Source organism: Lytechinus variegatus, chromosome 7, assembly GCF_018143015.1.
Source record: "Lytechinus variegatus isolate NC3 chromosome 7, Lvar_3.0, whole genome shotgun sequence".
Taxonomy (NCBI): Eukaryota; Metazoa; Echinodermata; class Echinoidea; order Temnopleuroida; family Toxopneustidae; genus Lytechinus; species Lytechinus variegatus.
In genome coordinates this window covers 19,953,894-19,973,471 of record NC_054746.1, presented here as the reverse complement: position 1 = coordinate 19,973,471, position 19,578 = coordinate 19,953,894, and the positions used below count along the sequence as shown (strand labels likewise).

The 19,578-nt window shown below is 39.6% G+C and overlaps 1 protein-coding gene across 4 annotated transcripts in view; it reads left to right on the top strand.

Annotated features, from left to right (window-relative positions):
• LOC121418685 (synaptosomal-associated protein 25-like) overlaps positions 1 to 19,578 on the top strand; it is a 67,142-nt gene that overhangs the window by 39,564 nt on the left and 8,000 nt on the right. For 3 of the 4 annotated variants that reach the window (XM_041612667.1, XM_041612666.1, XM_041612668.1), the window contains exon 6: positions 4,931 to 5,075. In XM_041612667.1, coding sequence (XP_041468601.1) covers positions 4,931 to 5,075 — 145 coding nt within the window. Of the gene's footprint in view, positions 1 to 4,930; positions 5,076 to 15,497; positions 17,437 to 19,578 lie in introns of those variants that run through there. The other variant, XM_041612669.1, reaches the window with a different exon arrangement.

Below are 19,578 nucleotides of genomic sequence, written 5' to 3'. Positions count from 1 at the left end.
TATTATGCATCCATCATATAAAAGACTATGACAAGAATGAAGATCCATACCTGGACTAATAATGTTGTTATCATGTCTTTATTATATTTAAAGACGTGTGTGTTTATAAAGCACTTATCTATTTCACACTCTTTTTTACTTTTTTGGCTGAAATTCACATTTTTCCCTCTAAAAAACTACTTTTTGTTTCAAAGTTGGAAACAATGTGGTGGGGTTAGGGGTTATTCTATGGGTCATCAATACATGACACCACCACAATGTCTGACTCATTCATTATTGGCCTGCAGCTGGTGGCTCAACTTGCCCCTATGCTCAACTTACCCCGCCTTCCCCTACCCATTTTACACAGGAATCTAAAAACATGTTCATGAATGATGATGCAACCATACCACATGGAACTAAAGGTGTGTACAGAAAGAGTAGCCTACCAATGTATCACATGTACAATGTCCACCTATATAGGGGAAGGCGGGGTAAGTTGAGCATAGGGGCAAGTTGAGCCACCAGCCCCAGGCCAATAATGAATGAGTCAGACATTGTGGTGGTGTCATGTATTGATGACCCATAGCATAACCCCTAACCCCACCACATTGTTTCCAACTTTGAAACAAAAAGTAGTTTTTTAGAGTAAAAAATATGAATTTCAGCCAAAAAAGTAAAAAAGAGTGTGAAATAGATAAGTGCTTTTATAAACACACACGTCTTTAAATATAATAAAGACATGACAACAACATTATAAGTCCAGGTATGGATCTTCATTCTTATCATAGTCTTTTATATGATGGATGCATAATAAATGTGTGGATACAAAATTATCGCACTAAGTTCGGACTGGGGTAAGTTGAGCCAAACGGCATGGGGCAAGTTGAGCCATGGTAATTCCTATGGTAATGTATCTTAAAAAACAAGCAAACCATAAAAATTGATTGAAATGCAGGCTGAAAGGAGCAAATTTACATAACTGCTCTTTTCCTTTTACAGGATGTTAGTATTTATAGAGAATTAGCAAGTGAAAAGACTTTAAACAAAAAATTGACATGCTGGTTCTCCCCCATACATTTTGTACATAGTTTTTGTGGCTCAACTTACCCCAGAAGGTGGCTCAAACTTACCCCATATATGGGGCAAGTTGAGCCATTTGACATCGTTTTTTTCAAAGGTCACGATGACTTTCAGTGTGGGGATAGAAAGTTATATATAGGTGGAAAATATTTCAGAATTAAATTTCAAGGCAAGGTACTTATTTCGACAAGATTATTAATCATATCAATTCTAACATGCAAAAAGCAAAAACTGTCACAACTTACCCCGCCTTCCCCTACTGATGTAGTCTGTACAATTCCCACCCGTTCCCCGTATAAGAGACTGACGATGTGCATATGGGAAAGGAAGACTACCAATGTGTATTCCTGTGCCACATAGGAAGCCCATGATATCACATACAGATACCAGTTGAGGGAGTCATATACTGAAAGTATCCCCTCATACTTTGTAACTGTAAAGCACTTTTGTGTAGGATTTTATTATAGAATAATTACTACAATAAATATTGTTGGTCTTTGTCTAGAATTAGTTAAATTCTGAAATTAGAAATAAAAAATAAATCCAATTCAGTATATTTTTTTCCAAAAATTAATTAATATTGGTTATAAATAGAGATAAAGAAAGTTTTATTAATAGTTATAGACATAATAATTTATTTCACAAACTAATGTCACTTATTTCTGTAATGCTATCCAGATGACTTGAAGTTAATGTAGGCCCTTTTGTCAATTTTTTTATGTGTCCAACAACAAAACGGGTTCAATATATTGATTAATTAGTCATTTTCAAGAAATAGATAATGTATTGCCTTTTTCTAGGCAGGTGTCAAGCATTGGATACATAATGTCTTAGTTAAGATCCAGGAATTGATCTCCAGATCTCAATCAGGAAATACCAAAGGTTATGTACCCTTCAACTTCATGGATACATTTCAAGGGTTTATTTCCGAGGATGGAATGTAATTCTGAGCGGATACATCGTACTTCAGAGAGATCCCTCGCAGTATTTTAGTGTGCATCTGCGTGTACAGGTCTGCGACTGTAAATGACTGTATTTAGATTATTGTATAATGTGCACATAATAAGGGCAGAGATAAGACAAAATTGTGATCATGGTATCCTAAAGGGAGGTTTAAGTTGTGTGGAACAGCTGAAAATAGTCATAAAGACCTGTATTCTGAACTTGGGTTTAAAGTTGTGGTTTGATAGCCAAACGTTGCACACCTGTACATGTTCAATTTATTATCTCCTTTGACATTCAAATTATTAATAACTATCTGGCAATGCTACTGAAATATTGTTTTACATCATGAAAGAAAAGGGATACAAAATGTAAACATAGTCTTAGTAAGTATATAACAAAAAAAGTATTTTTTAGCTTCCTATAATTTTATCACAGAGTTAGACTATGGTCTAAGTTGAACTGGACTTCAAAATTCTGGCCTAGATGCATTTTCAAATGCTTCACAATTCATTTTTTCTTAGGAAGAAGGTAATAATATTGAAAAAAAAATGTCTATTTCAGATGCCCTCTCATTTAATATTTGTCAAAATGTCGCCTGGTTGCAATAAACCTGATTATAAGAAGCATTCACATTAAAGAAAATAGCATCCTTAGAGTGACTGTTAAAATGTTCTCTAAAAAAAAAAAGCTTGGACATGACAAGTGGTAGATTGATGAGCCTATGATATGACAAGATGTGGGACTGTCCTCTTTTTCACTTGTGCGAAATGAATAGACTAGTGAAGAATGTAATTATTTAAAGTCCCCCACCCCCCCCCCCAAAAAAAAAGGAGGGGTGTAAGTTTCCATGGTTTGTGCTATAAATCATGAGCAGAATAGGAAGAGAAGAAGAAAGCGATAGATGATAGAAGAAGAAAAGAGTGGGAGATGAAGAGGAAAAAGAAATCTAAAACATAGGTGAAAGAAGATATTGGGAGAACTCCGGTGTAGCTTAAACTATAGTCTAAGGTCCTGAAATTTTGGTAGTCAACTGTTATACAAATTTCCATAACTAGCATACTTTGTACTTAAATGCTGCAAACCATCTTTAAATGGTAAATAGTTTTCTTCGCCATAATTAAAATATGGGAAACATCCCAGTGTACTCACAAGAAGCTTACAGTATCAACAAATATTTGACAATAATAAATTTGAAATATTTTAGCCTAGTTTAGAAGATCGCTTCCAAGACCGCTTCGATCATTCTCATAACATGTTAAACTAGTTTCCACTAAACTAGTTTTAGGACGGTGGTGAGAACAGGGTCTAAGTGATTAAATTGCAAGAAGTTAATTTGTTGGTATTCATTGATAATTCATTTTTATTTGAATATTAGTGTCTTTAGGTTATTACGTAAAAAAGATGGGTGTCATCAGTGACATTTTAAAAGTGGTGATGCATATTCTTCCCAATAATTTGGGGGGGGGGTGGGTAACCCACTCTGTCCATAGTATTGACCAGTTTTTATATCGAGACTTTATCTGAGATAAGCATTGTTTACATTTGATAATACCTGTTACCTGATATTTTGACTTTATTCAAAGATTTCATCTTGGGTTGACGTATTGTAATTGACTGATAAACATAGACATGCATCACCTGTTATATGCCAGCAAAGAGAAAAACAGATACACACATATTGCTTGTACGTGATGAATCACTTCTTATATTGTGATTTAATTAATTTTTTGGTACATTTATAGTAGTTTGAGAGTAACAGGACCCGGGCAGGTGCTATCAAACCTTAAGGCAAAAGCTGATGAATGGATTCATTTATTTTGTGTCGGGAGAAGAGAAATACCAAAGGTTGTCAACTTGATAGCTATACGCACAGACTTTAGCGCGATAAGGATGGAGGGAATGTCTGTTCAACTTGTGGTCTGCTGTGTGGGAAGTGATGTTTTTTTTTCCTAACTAGGAGAAACAAAATTGTGAAATTTTTTTAAATTAATCAACCACCGAAGCAGACAGTAGGTTCTCATTATGCATTAAGGTATAAGATATTGTACTTAATTTGTGTTGCAAAAAATCTTAATTTAAATGGCACATAATGTGGTATTAAAATTAAAATTGATTATTTTTTCAGATTTGGGTATTAGAATAATGATGTAAGCTAAGAATTACTTGTTGCTATTCTTGATTGACATGAATTATCCATGATTAGTTTTGAATTTTTATGAGTTCAAATTTTTGAGCATTTTTTGTGTTCTGGCTAGCCAGAATCTGATAACCAGTAATTATATTATATTGGACGGCTAGGAATGGAATACCAGAAATGTTCCAAGAGTTTGGGCAGGAAAATATTCCAAGAATCACAGATTCGTGGAATACCAGTATTGGCCCTAACGAGTGGAATATTTATTATATTCCATGAAATAAAGCCATCCAATATAATTATCTATCTCTTCCCCCCCCTCAAAAAAAGAGTAGGAGAAATTTGATTGAACAAGACATATCACTTAAGACATATGCATTTAGATTAAATTTGATCTTTACATGCAACTTACAGGTAGCTCATTATGACATCATTTACTGTCATTGTGCTCTATGCTGCACATCACATTGCTCTTATTGTTGTATATTTCATGCATTGGTGCATGCGCACTAGGCCTTTGAATATATTCTGAGATTCAACGGCAAGTTTTGTACAGGAGCCCTTGGGATATAATTCAGATTTCGGTCCTTTTAGGGATATGCTTAGGTATTGAACAGGCAATTGATGTAGACCAAAATAAGCGTTTTTAATGTATTGCTAAAACTATATAGATGATAATGAAATATCTGTGAAGCACTAGAAAATTAGAATATCATTCTTATGAATATTTGATTAGGTGCAATAGGATAATTAACCGTTTTTATCTGTTTGGACGTCATGTTTCTTTAGAATAACAAACGATGCTCGCGAGGATGAGATGGACGAGAACTTGACCCAGGTGAGCGGCATTGTGGGTAATCTACGTCACATGGCCATCGACATGCAGAGTGAGATCGGAGCCCAGAATCAACAGGTGGAACGCATCACCAGTAAGGTAAGATACAAGCTCCGTTATACCAATCCCATCATTCCTAGCTCTTATACCGCATCCTCCATACATACTACATTAAGTTGTGACTTCACAATGAAATTGGTAGGTTTTGGATGCATCTGTGCATGCAGGCGCACATGGCTTATCAGCAGATATCTCCGCAAAAAAAAAACTATTAAAAATTTGTCCAAGTGTTGAAAGCCAATGCAATCAAAGCAGGCCATAGCCCATTCATTATTGCTATCTTTTATGAACGTAAGGGCATGTGTAATTTGTTCACACCATATTTTTAATATTTTATTTACTTCAATAACTCCATACATCTACTTGATTTGCTAGTTCAGCCCTCTGGACTGCCATACCCGAATAGAACTCCCAAGGATTTAAAAAGCGCGAGCGCGCCCTCTCCCGTTCAGGCTTACTACCCATGATCACCGCGCAATTAGCGTCCATCTTCCTCTTTTGCTTTCGGCAAGCCACCTGTCAAGACGTGCTCAGATAAGTCTCCTAAGAGCTCAAATCTTTTTGAGCTTTGGTATATTATTTTCGCTTATCTGTGGTGCATTCTCCCTTTTTAATTTCAATCTTTCCATTTGTGTGTAAGATTGTGTTCAGAATTTACACTTGGCGTGACTTTTTAGACGTGTTTTTGGTGACACTTAAATTGTTTTTCTAACGTTTGAGTTCTCGTCGCGCCGCATCGCTAGCGCGTTCGCGAGGCACCGGGCTTGGCCTGCCTACGTGGCAGCAAGCCTTCACCACCTGTCATGGTTATTGTTCTTCACGTTCAAAGCGTGGTGGCTTTTGGTGCCGTTTTTGAATTAAACTCTAGACAGCCTCTACACTTTGTTGTCGAGGGTGTTATTGTTATTTCTTTTTGCAGGTTGGGATCTTCAACTCTGTTCCTTCCTTGCTTTCTGGAATTGATTTATTAAGATTTTCGATTGATTATTGATTGATTAATTCTTCAATTCTCTTTCCTTTCTGTTCTGAATAAATTTCTTAATTGATATTTTATTCACAGGCGGATCTTAAAGCTCAATTCGTTTTTCCTTCTGTTCTGAATAAATTTCTTGATTGATATTTTATTCACAGGCGGATCTTAAAGCTCTATTCCTTTTCCTTTCTGTTCTGAATAAAATTCTTGATTAATATTTTATTCACAGACGCTTCGGGGATTGTTTAATTCGGCTTACGCAATTATACCTGATGATTGTTTGGTTATTCAATCCCCCCCCAAAAAAAAAAAAAAAAAAAAAAAAATTTTTTGTTCTTTACAGGTGGGGTCTCCTTCCTGTTAGAATTTTTTTTGACCAGTCCCGGAATTGTTTTCTTCGTTCAATTCCCTCTTCCCTCCTAGTCTTATATATTTTTTATTTCGACAGGCGGGCTCTACGATTCCCTTTGAGGATTTACTGTGTCGTTCTTCCTCTTGGAATCGTTACTAGAGACGTTCCTCCTTCCTCCTGTTCTGAATTTCTTTACCTTTCCACAGGAGGTTACTTTTTTTCCTCTTGGAAATTATCGTAAAATTTCTCTTATCTGGAATTATTTGTCTCTCAATCCCTTTTCTTCCTGCTCTGAAATGCTTGTTTCTATGTTTCTTCGCAGGTGGAAACTTCGTTCTCTTCTAACTTGCATTCATTTTTGAATTTTTGTTTCGAATTTTTCATTCGCAAAAAAAAAAAAAAAAAAAAGAGAATATAGTAGGGGAACCTTGTAGGAGTTTCTTTTTCAAAGTCTCCGACCTCCCTTTTATTTTCTTACAGGCAGATACCTAAACTATTCTTAGGTTCTTCTTCCTCCCTACCCCTCCCCTCTTGTTTTGTTCTGTTTGCTCAAACAAACTCCTTTTAGGAGGAGGGAAAGACCACTCCGGTCTCCACCTTTAATCTAAGCGAGATCTTTGTAAAAAAAAAAGAAAAAGAAAAATTCTTGTTTTTTTCTTTTTTTAGGGTAGAGAGAGGTATCTTTGAATGGGACTAACACAGCCCCAGAGGACCTGGTGCCCTCCACGGGGACCGTCCCGATTGCAAGTTACAGAAGTCGGCCGCCTCCAGGCGAGCAGGAAGGACGCCGCGGTGAGCGCCCAGCGGCGGTGAGTATGAGGGTGCGTCGATCAGCATTCCGAATTTGCGGTCGGATGCTAAGAGAAGGAAGGCCGAGACTGTGGTGCCACGGTCTCGGACAAAGGAAAAAGTGGTAGCCAAGGCTTCCAAGCCTAAACTAGGTCCTGCCGCCGCAGCACCCATAGGGCTATGCGACCCACCGGCTACCGGGTCACCAGAAGTCCGGAGGGAGAGTGCGGTTCTCTCCCCCCGGCACAGGTCAGGATCTCTGCCGTATAAGTCGTCCTCCGTTGACAGCATCGGGAGAGATCGCCCAGCCCCTGACCGCGAGAGGCGTCACACAGACTGTAACCACAATCTGATCGTGACCACAATCTGACCCCGTCAGATTCGGGTGAAGTTTCGTTGTTGGCGGCCGCCCTGCCAGGGGCGGCAAATCGTAAGAGATCACCCGTGCCTCTTGTGCCTTCTTCTGCTCCGGCCACGCCGGCGGAGCCCGCAAAATAAGAAGAAGAAGAAGAGGTCGAAGGAGAGGTCGGCCAGCCCTGTTGCCATGGGCATTCCTCCTTCAGACCCTCTTATCGGTGGCCAGATGTTACAGTCATACATGTTATGCTGCTATATTCTGCTACCGCGAGAGGCGTCACACATCGGGCTGTGACCACAATCTGACCCCGTCAGATTCGGGTGAATTTTCGTTGTCGGCGGCCGCCCTGCCAGGGGCGGCAAATCGTAAGAAATCACCCGTGCCTCTCATGCCTTCTTCTGCCCCGGCCACGCCGGCGGAGCCCGCAGAAAGAGAAGAAGAAGAAGAGGTCGAAGGAGAGGTTGGCCAGCCCTGCTGCCATGGGCGTTCCTCCTTCAGACCCTTGTGTCGGTGGTCAGATGTTACAGCTATTCATGCTGCTACATTCTGCTACCGCGAGAGGCGTCACACATCAGACTGTGACCACAATCTGACCCCGTCAGATTCGGGTGAAGTTTCGTTGTTGACGGCCGCCCTGCCAGGGGCGGCAAATCGTAAGAAATCACCCGTGCCTCTTGTGCCTTCTTCTGCCCCGGCCACGCCGGCGGAGGCCGCGAAGAAGAAGAGGTCGAAGGTGAGGTCGGCCAGCCCTGTTACCATGGGCGTCCCTCCTTCAGACCCTTGTGTCGGTGGTCAGATGTTACAGCTATTCATGCTGCTACATTCTGCTTTCGAGTAGTGCGGGTTCACCCCACCCTCGACGTCTACTCACCCCGCTGATGCCCCTGAGCATCAAGCGAGACAAGTGGGCAATAACCACCAGACACCCGGGAAATCCTCGAGCGATTCTGTTAAATCGCCAGCCAGTGCACCGACTAACCGGGTGCCCCAAGATCGCGTGTGCTTTCCAGCATTTTCGTCGATCTCAGAGCACGTGTCCCAGCCGACACGCGGGGCCACCCCGGCGCTTACTGGACAACCCCCCGGTTCAGTCCATAGAGCGAGACTCCCTTTACGAGGACAACCCCTATCCCGCGGTCGACTTTTCAGTAAGCGCTCAGGCGCTGCTTGACAAGTATCTACCTCACATCTACCCTCCGAGTGGGGGTATTGATGAAGCAAGGGAGTCCATATTTTCTCGCCCCGCCTCTTCAGGCGCTCCGAGCTCAATCGGCCGAATTGGGGGTCTCGGAGAGTGACGGGGTCGCTCTAGACGAGGCGGCTCCTACGACGAGGAAGCCGCCAGCTCCGTGGGTGTAAACCCACCCCCGCTCTGCTGCTGCCCGGAAGCGCCAGGCTCCGGCGCCGCCGTCTCGAAATTTTCAAGCCTCTCGAGGCTAGCGAGAAGGCAGAGGCAGGGGGGGGGGGCGATTATTATGCAGGTTCTCCCGAATTCGCCCTCTACGTCAAGCTCACATACGGCGACGACTCCTTCAGCGGTAACTCTCTCCATTCTTCCCCTAAGCGGGCCCGTAGATTGGAGGTATGAATCTCTTACATACCGCATGCCGCACTTCTCTCGTGAGAATGTTTGGCTGCTTTGAGAGGACAACCTATCACGTCCGCGGACCGTCCGCCCAGGCGACGGGACCGTCGCTTTTCTGGCCTGAACCTCACTTTCTATTCGAAAGTAAGGGTGCCCTGTCTTACTTAGCTCCTACCCTTGCAACGCCAGAGTCAGGGCTAGTACAGACACCCGCTCTCCAGCGATCGCCGCTGAAGAGAGGGCGACTCTGATATGAGCACCATCACCGCTCAGCGGTATGTCTCACTATCTCATAGCTCTCCGAACTTATGAGTATGTATATCGGATCTGAATGTCACGGCGATTAAAAGTTCTCCTGTGCTTAATAATCGCTATGCCTTCACCACCCGGTGCATTATGGTTATGTTAACCTATTTGTCTCGTATTCGGGCGGCTCGTACGAACCATGCCCGAGCTGCCATCACCGGTCGTCCCCCCGGACACCGCCGGCAGCACCCGCACCGAATACGTGGAAGGAATCAGCTTTTCATATGCTAGATATCCCTCCTGTTGACATTCACAGCTGTTCCCCGAGTCTTTCCCGGTTGGGTAGACATCATCTCGGAGGAAAGTAACCGCCGTACATCTCATGAGATTGTTGGCTATGTACGCGCGTTCAAACTTGTTTAAAGCCCCAGGATTCTCTGTCGGCATTCTATGCCTACTTTCTGGGCACACCCACCGTACCGGGTCGGCGAGTTCACACCAAACTGTACACCGCCAGACCATCGGTCGAGCTCTAACTGTCTATCTTATAGACTGCCCTCTACGTGGGTCAATCTTGCGGGCGTCTCCGCCGCTCCCTCCTTGTGCGGAGTGGTCTACGGTGGATGTCTTTACCGTGCCCGTTAGTCGAATCGGCTTCTTTCTTAGAAATTTTTTCACGGCACACTCGAGTCGCCCCGCATGCTGCTTTCATCCTCCTTCCATGCAAGGCATGTGGCCAGGGTCACCGCACGACCGAGGATGATGTAACAGTGGATGGTTGTATGCTTATGCCTTCCTAACCACGATCACTACGACCCGCCTTCTCTCGGGCCGACTGTGGATGAGCCTCTCCATGTAAGTGATTTACTTCACTGGAGTTCTTCTTTTAGAAATTTAGATTCTCATCCCCCGCTGCTTAGGGCGTCATTTTTGCCGCCCCCCGCAGCTTTTTGGAGCTCCTTATCTTACCGATATCGGACTGTTCCACGCTGCCGCAACCGGCGCCGGCGGTGCTCGCTCTTACGATCACCTGAGAAACAGGCCTTGTGACTGTTTTCATAAACAACTGGTTCTCACCGCAGACTGATGGAAATTTTGTGATTACTTCCTCAAGTCTCCTTCGCTTGTTTCTTCAAGCGAGGACTTCGACACTCTTAGCCAGTTTCCGTCCCTAACTTGATAGGACAGGGCCGTTGCTACCTCATTCGATTCCGTTGGGAATGTAACGGTTGAGGTATCATGTCTGGCGATGTCTGTTCGTTTAGAGCATCTCTTGATGGTCGTTTACACGTAATATCGTGACAGATTTTTTTTCGCCAGCTCCCTCTGGCGTACACTTGCTGCTGCTAGGGATTCCCCCGCCCAGCGGACAGCAATCGCAGCCTAGCCTCACGGGCTCTCTCGGCGATGGTGGCTTGAGCCAAGCCACCTCTTCCACCGCGGGCACTGCACCCTCAGATGGGTGCTTCAATCTGTATGGGAGAAAGGGGATCCTGAGTTCTCTCTCGATCACTCGGTCTAACACACTTTTGTCGTGATGTGTACCGCGCTGTATCCCTGACACGCCCGGTTGAGCTGTTTTGACCAGACTGCTCTATTCTACATAGGCAACATGTCCGCGGCATTCCTTATTAACAGGATGGCACTCAGTCGCTTTCTCGACCCTTGTCTGCCTTACGAGTGGTTTTCTTCCTAAATCCCTACTCTCCGTCGTTCCTGGTCCCCTTCGGACCGCTAGTAACTTTTTACCACAGCTCTCTATCAGAATTCTGCAGATTTCTGCCCTCACGCATTTGAGACAGATATCGAATTCTGGGCGCTTTCTCCCACGCGGAGGCTTCCCCTACAGAAATTTCCAAGCTTGCGGGAAGCGTGCGACTAGCTTGCGCAAGCTTGCGGCATGCTAGTAACTAGCATGCGGTTAGCTTAATAAGCGTGTGATATGCGTGCAGAGTAATAGTTAAGCGATCTTTTAGCGAGCAGGGACTGTTCGCTAGCATGCACTCGCTTATTAAGCGAGTGCCCTGCTAGTCGCATGCTAGTTACTAGCAAGCGGTACGCTTAAATTTCGGTAGGGGTTCTGAGATATCTCGCCTTCTCAGATTGGTCGATTGATCACTTACTGAGCCTTAAAAGCTTCAGTTTTCCGATCACGATTCTTGTTGAAATTTTCAACAAATTTCGATTCTTACGCTCTAGTCAGCAGGTGATGTTGTTCTCCTGACACTAGGCCGAGGGCCCATGATACTTAGTATTCCTGAGTATACAGGGCATTCCTCTCGAGGACATTTTTGAGGGCCGCCTTTTGGCGCTCAACTAACTCCTTCACTTCTTTCTACTTGAAGGACATTCCGTCCAGCGAGGCGAGATTTGCTGCTTCGGCGCTTAAAGCATCTGCGGCTTTTTCCCCCTCTCCCTAAATTTCGTTGTTTTTGTTTTTTTCTTTTAAATTTTCTTAGGCTTACAATTGAAAACATGCCTCCCTACGGTTGGAGTCCGTGCTGGTCTAGCAAATCAAGTAGATGTATGGAGTTATTGAAGTAAATTATGAAAATACTTACCTGATTTTCTTATTTACGAGATAACTCATACATCTACTTGATACCCTCCCACCGACCCTCCGCCTTGCGTAGCAACATGTTTCAACGTATGGGCTTGCGAAAGGTGAGGAAGATGGACGCTAATTGCGCGGTGATCATGGGTAGTAAGCCTGAACGGGAGAGGGCGCGCTCGCGCTTTTTAAATCCTTGGGAGTTCTATTCGGGTATGGCAGTCCAGAGGGCTGAACTAGCAAATCAAGTAGATGTATGAGTTATCTCGTAAATAAGAAAATCAGGTAAGTATTTTCATATTTGGTTGCTTAATTGATATGCAGCAAAGCAAACATATTTTAGTTGCAAAATACTAATGGATTTATTTTTCTTTCCTGAAGTTAAAGCTGGTCAAAAGCATAACATGCACTTTCAAAGCCTTAAAAAGAAGATTAGGTGGATGATATATTAAGTTTATAATGACATGATTTATATACTGTCTCCTAACCTATCATCACTATTTGAAAAGCTCCTTTATATTTTGTCCAGAAATACATTTGCCAAGCATTTCAAAAGCCTTAGAATTCAAATATTCCCTTGCTACGCACTGAATAGGTTACATTTTATTACTTTTTTTGTAATAATGTGAAAACTAGGTAATGTGTATAAGTTTTGAAGGGTGTATCATCTGTTTATTTTTCACATTAGATGGTTAATTTACTTTATTAATTATTTCCTGCCAGGCAAATGCAATAATCATTTTATGAGTAAAGGTTGCTTCATTGTTTTTATGTAATGATTGTGACCAAGTGTATAAAGAAATGATGTTTGTCTAAAAAATTCTAAATATCTGAAGAAACTGCTAGAAAATTGTTACCCCCCCTTTCCGATAAACCATCATGAATTATTCTCTGTTAGTTGTAATAATGTGGAACTAACGTTTCCCATTTTGCTGACAAGTGCTCAGTTTTGTTCATATTAGGGGGTGTTTCACAAAGATGGGATTACATGTTGATATCATGTGCACAAAAGGCACCTGAGCATGCTATCTAGTGAGAATTACACTTTGTGAAACACTCCCATGTCACATATTGATCATATTTCATTCATCAAATAATTTTGGTTATAAATCACAAACTCATGCACCTCCACTTGCCTCACATCGTTTTAATTCACTTTCATCATCGTAATTATTCTTGATTGAATGCTGGCATTGCTTGGAACAGTTGTAGACAGTTTAACATTTCTCATTTTTTTTCATATTTGTATACATGTGCTTGGACATACATTCAGTACATTCATTTTAAACATCTGTGTACATTACAAGTAAACATACATAATGGCAAATGATCCTGCAGATATTTGGATGCTCTTTGAATAACTCTGTTTCCCATTTTAGTTTTCTTGTTTTATTGAGAGATTTATTATCTGAGTAGCTGACTACATCTATGTTAGACAGACCAATCATTCTTTTTTTAAGCACTGAAATCCAAAGAATAAGAAAGTACTCACCGTATATCAAAATAATAAAGTGCACCATTCTGTATTATAGTCAGATAAAGGCTGATCATGGCTGGAGAGGTCATTTCCAAAAATGATAATTCAATTAATGATTATCAAAGACCCATGATTTTCAAAAAAAAAAATTATTCCACTTAATTTTTTTTATTAGACTTTGGATATTTCCTTTTCCAAGGTTATTGTATGATTTTTGAAAACACTTTGAATTACTACATGTAAATATCCACCTTGAATTTCATCCACATTTATTCAAAACTCCATATATTTCAAAGAATATTTTATCAGATCTTATGGTATGCAACTGTTGTAAGCGATGCAAATTCTGTTTAGGCTTTGATGTTTTTATTATTTTGTATTGCCTGACATTGCACCAGGGACTTAAGCACACTTTTAAGTATCATTTTCTACATCACCCTATGATTGCTTCATGTTCATATAATTTTTTATTATTATTATTAAGTATCTGAGATTGTTCTTTGTGTTTAATCTCTCCTAAAATCATTCTGAGGTTAATGCTTTTTTAATGATTTTATTTCAAAATGTTTTTATAAATTCCTTTAAATTTTAAAACTTGTCACCTGAGAAATATTATGCTTGAAGAAAAAAAAATCAAAGTAACTCAAATTTGATCAACAATGTGATAATGCATGGTGAATGTGTTTGGGTTCAGTAAGAATTGACCGATAATTAGTGGATTCATTGATAACTGTGTGATTTCTTTGTTTGAAATTTGATTTGTAGGATTGATAGACGTTATACGATGTTGTTTTTTCTGAAATAAATAATCCCAAAGAAGTGAGCTGGTTGTCATATTTGGACTAATTAATTTTTAATATTTGTAGGAATTTGGTTTATGTTTGATACTGATGCGCAAAATACTTTGTCTTTAAAAAAAAAATAGTTAAGGTGTTTTAAAGTCAAATCAGCCATGTCGACCCATAGTTATGACAATATATGACCTTCAAACATGACAGAAATGTCACATTGGCCTTCTAACTATTAAGATTAAAAAGACTTATTGATGAACATGCATCTCAAATAGCTAGGGTATGAATAATTTTGTGCACGTTAGAAAATGTCAACTCAGAAGAGAAACTTAAAAAAAAACTTTGAGAAACTTTTGTGACTGACATGAAAATACGAAATAATTTCAAGCTTAATACATCATGCAGGTCTATCAGCCTGTTGTTTTTTAACACCTTATCATGTTTCAAGCATGACATCTAAACTTTAGAGAGAGAAAAAAAATGTATGCTTATGTAAAACTGCTAATTTTAGAACTTACCACCCACACGGGAGAGAAAAACAAAATAATTTGACAATTTCTGTGCGTGCATGATGGATTTTGCGCTATCCCACACACCGACCCAGATGCATTGATCACTTATTCCGTTCAAATATCATCTTTGTTTCCCCCATGTGGCTTATTCAAGAAGTTCAGTCTAAGCTTTCCACTGCTACTTCAAAGAAACAGGATGAGAAAGAGTTATGCAGGATTTTGAATTTTACACCCACTCACTCCCCAAAGTGTTTTCGTGCATTTGAAAAATGACATCATATCTATTCCTTGTCCATTACATCAGATTTAACTAACCATGGAGATGATTATGTGCATGCTTCTTGATAATAAATCAAATTTCTCATTCAGCATTGTTTTGTTTTCCTGTGAGGGTTAAATAATAATGTTGGTTTACGGATATCGATTTCACCAAGGGTGCATGTGGTGTTTGTAGCATACATATATGTATGGGTCTAACCATGACCAATTACATATTTAATAATCCATGTCAAGAATTCCATTTCTTAACCATGTTTTCACCCTTTTTGCATCATGGAGCTATAGTTTTGAATGATCAGTGTTCTATGAAAAATTACACTTTGTCATTCATTGGTTTTTCTTTCTTTCATGATTTTAACTCATTCATTCTTTTTTCTTTCCATTTGTTTTTTTTTATATCTGTTTCTCCCACACCCTACGCTGCACACACTCACGCTCGTACATCACACGGTTTGCTTGTTAATGTCGTCTTTCATTCTTTCTTTAACCCATCTTCATTGTCCCCCCCCCTCCTCCAAACGTGTTTTTACTTTGTCAAACATCTTTAGGGTGACTCTAACGTGGAGCGCTTGGCTGTAGCTAACAGCCGTGCTAGCAAGCTTCTGAAATAAACCCTTACATGGATTGCTATGTGTGGGGATGGAGATGCACACCACACCCAGTGGAATCGTCCGAGATGAATAGAAGATTAACCATCAAAAGCAGTCAATACATTTTTATTTGATTTTAGTTATCCGTCAGGAATACCACAACTGCAATGAAAATAGTTTGGAGTACTTTTTTTTCTCTCTTGAGAATGATAACACTCAATACTAAATTTTCCGTATGTCGTATATCACGAATGCAATTTATCAGACTTGATTATTTCATGAAAGCAAAGTAGTATTTTGCTGGGTAGTGTATATTTTCTCAAGCACATCAGTCTGAATTTACACATTTTTGCCTTCCTGTATATGAATGGCTATTCTAAATAAACCTGACAAAATACAAACATTTTTAGTTAGGCACAAAGCACATCATGCTTGGGATCCATCCATCTTTTGAATTGTGTAGATCCTAGATGTTTTCAACCCGAAATATAAAAATTAAGAAGTTTTGAATCTTCCCATTCACACTTGAAATTAACCAAATATCATCGTGAATAAAATTAAAATTTTTCCCCTGCAATATTTACTGTGTCATTTTTTTATTGTCAATGAATGAAAGAAACTTCAGTTCGAGAAGCAAGAACACAAATCAATTTAAATTATGTCGAGCAGCCTCGTAGAATATATAAGATTCAGAAATAATGTGAAATTGCAAAATAACTGTTTTTACATGTTCTATCAAAAGAAACCATACAATTTCAGTATTCTAAATATTAATAGGGGATGTACTATCAATCACCATAGGTATTATTTTGTATCAGAAGATCTGACGCAAATTTAATATATATCTCTTCTGGGTCCTGTTGCATAAAAGTTACTATTATGGTTACTACCATGGTAACGATGATCAACAGCCAATCAAAATCAAGGATTGCATAACAATGCTAACTTTTATGCAAAGGGGCCCTGGTCCCCTTCCTGAAGTCATTAATTAGTCAACCACAGCTTGTTATAAAATGGTTTTAAAATGGGTTTTACCTTTTGAGAGTCATTTGGATGAAGCCATGCTTAGAAGACATCTCCTGATATTGTTTAAGCTCACAGAACAAACTTCCCTGCAATAAACCTTTGTATTTAATCATTTCATATTTCTATTTCTCAAGTATCTGTGTGGTCCCTCATTCATGTTTCCGTTTTTGGATAGTGGTTTGATAATTGTTTATCTCACATAGTTTAGTCCGACCCCTTTGCTTCTCATAATAATCTCATATCTAATTGTATTCTATACCTTTTCTATATATCATTTTATAGGACATGTCCTTACTTAATCCCAGTGTTCATTTAATAATTGTTCTCCAGTTCTCTGTAATCTGGCAAAATGTTAATCTGTCCTTCTGAAAAACTCTATGCAATTTTCTGAATGTTGAATGGATGTTTGAACATAAAGTGATGGTAATACTGAAATTGCTCCCCCATTTTGTCTTTTGATGGCATCTAAAATTGTTGCAGATGTAGTACGATTTCGGAAAGGATTTCTGAGTTGCTTAATCATGGTATAGTAGTGTAAAGTTTGTGACCTTATTCTCAAAATTGGCGAAAAAGTTTTGTATTGTTATTAATTATATTAGAAATGGGTTAAAGTGCTTATCAATTTATGAAAAAAAAAATCCTCACAAGTCTTTTTGAAAGAAAATTGAGTATTGAATTTTAGGAGTTATAATTTTTTGATAGAATTATCCTTTTGTATATTTTATCAGACAGCAGTCTTTCATTTATTGCACCATTGCGTGGGAAATTCAATCAATTTCTGAATATATTTACCAGATATTGTTGGTTTTCATGATCCATCATTCCTCCCACCAATTGTTCTTGAAAAAAAACATCTTGCAAAATTTTATATGAAAAAAAACAGTTTGGCCCATGTTACAAGAATTTTACAGTTGGAAATAGAGTGCCTGAAAAAAATTTAGCAGTTTGGTAGAGCATTATGAAAATTTTTCATACAAAATTTGTCATGAACTGGTTCATTGTGTCCTAGGGTATGGCCACATGAGTATCTGATAATTAGCAGAATTGAAGAAGTGTTAATTATTTACTCCTCGTTCATTGCTGTTTAGAACCAGGCCAATTTATAATCATTTCATTAAGACCAAGCAGGTATTCATGTGGACACATAATGTGTTATCATTAGACAATTCCCTGAAAACTTGGGCTGTGGATGATTTTCATCCTGCTCTAATGGGATATGGTGTCCATAATGCCAAAAATTCCCCCCAAAACAAAATTTGATGGAAACACTTAAGGATCTATTACTTGCATGGTCCTAATTAATGCCTAACTTGATCTGTGTACGTATTAAAGTGTAGTATATTTATAGGCCTATATGTATGACATTCCACATCAGATTCATATAGACCAATATTTAAACTCCTAAACCCTTCCATGGCAAAACCTTGCTATACCCTCCCACTCATTTATACATCTAACTTGATTCATCCTTCCTACTAGCGTCTTGTCCGACACCTACTCCATGCATCAGCCCTACCGTATTATTTTTGTGATAGATGTTAGACCCATCCACATTCTTTTATTATTCATACCAATTTTTATGAACCTAATTCAGACTTTACCAATCCTTTCTCTCCATATATCAAATTTCTCACCTCCGATGCATTGCCCCAAGCTAAAAGACATACCCAATCACCTCATCGTTTCATCTTTTCTTCCGTATACTCCTTCAAGGGTCTATATATCGTCCTCATTTCCTTCCTGTTTTCCTCCTTCAAAACAAAGATCCCCATCAAGTTATCCCCCATCCTTTGCCTATTTTAAGAATGGCTCGGCATAATATTTAGCAAATTCAATAATATTGGCCTGGATTTGGTTCAAACGATTTAACCCAACCGGGGATAGAAGGAAAAAAAAATAGAGTGAAAATCTGCCCACGCATTGAAGGAGGAAAGCATACAAACAAACTTTGATACAGGGTCATATGAAATGGGGGATTTGTAAATCCAAGAAGGGAACTGCTGTCAAGTTTTTCCCCATGAGAAATTTCCTATTTTGGGTGAACAAGTAATCGATTTGATGGGAGTGATATTTGGTGAGAAGCTATGTAATGTAGGTGAAAACATTGGAATGCTTACTTCTTAAAAAAAAGAACAAATTTACATTCTGTTATTAGCTTGAAAGCAATATCAGTTTTGGTTGACATTTTCCTCAAAGAAGTTACTTTACAAAGATTATTAATAAGTTTGTGATAGAAAATATCATTTTCCTCCAAAAGCTCTAACAATCTTATATAATCTGAAAGGAAATGAGATAAAGTTTATCATGGAATGAACCTTCTCCGGGACTCAGAGATTTGCTTGTAGTATATTTATTGGACATGCTTCCTATTTTCCCCCTTTCGGGTTGTGTTTTTAGGAGTACCATAAAGTGAATGATTATTGGTTAACGTAGGATAGCATTATTAGCATACATGAGTGTGAAAATAACTCTAGTGCACAAGACCAGTTTTAAGTACACTGCCATGAATAGGATGGAACAAGCAATAGCTAGAAACGCTTTTCCTCAAACTTGCCATGATTGTGTATGTATGTTCCATCGTGCTTGCCACGCTTCGTGTGTATCGTCATCTTCCACCTGTCAGATGGCCACTCAGTCTCATGCGACCATAGGGCCAATTATTGGTAAACACCGCCCTCTCTCTCCCCCACTCCTTCTCCATGTATATCGTCACCACACCGCAAGCACCATGCCTGATATATATTTTCGTCCTTTGCCAAAGCAGCGCTTGTACTCAAGCACTGACGTTATGGCCTATGATGAAAGCTGAAAGGGCATCGACTCATATTACAGTGCTAATTGTTAGCTTTCCTTCAAGGAGGTGCTAAAAGTCTGGCATCTTGTTCTTGAAATGTTGACTATACCACTCTTTGGTTTTTTAGGAGTCAATTTTTTTTTGAAGTTGTCATAAGGGAGCCAACTCCATGGAGTCAATTCTTTGTTGATGTCACCACAAAATCTATGCAATGCAAGT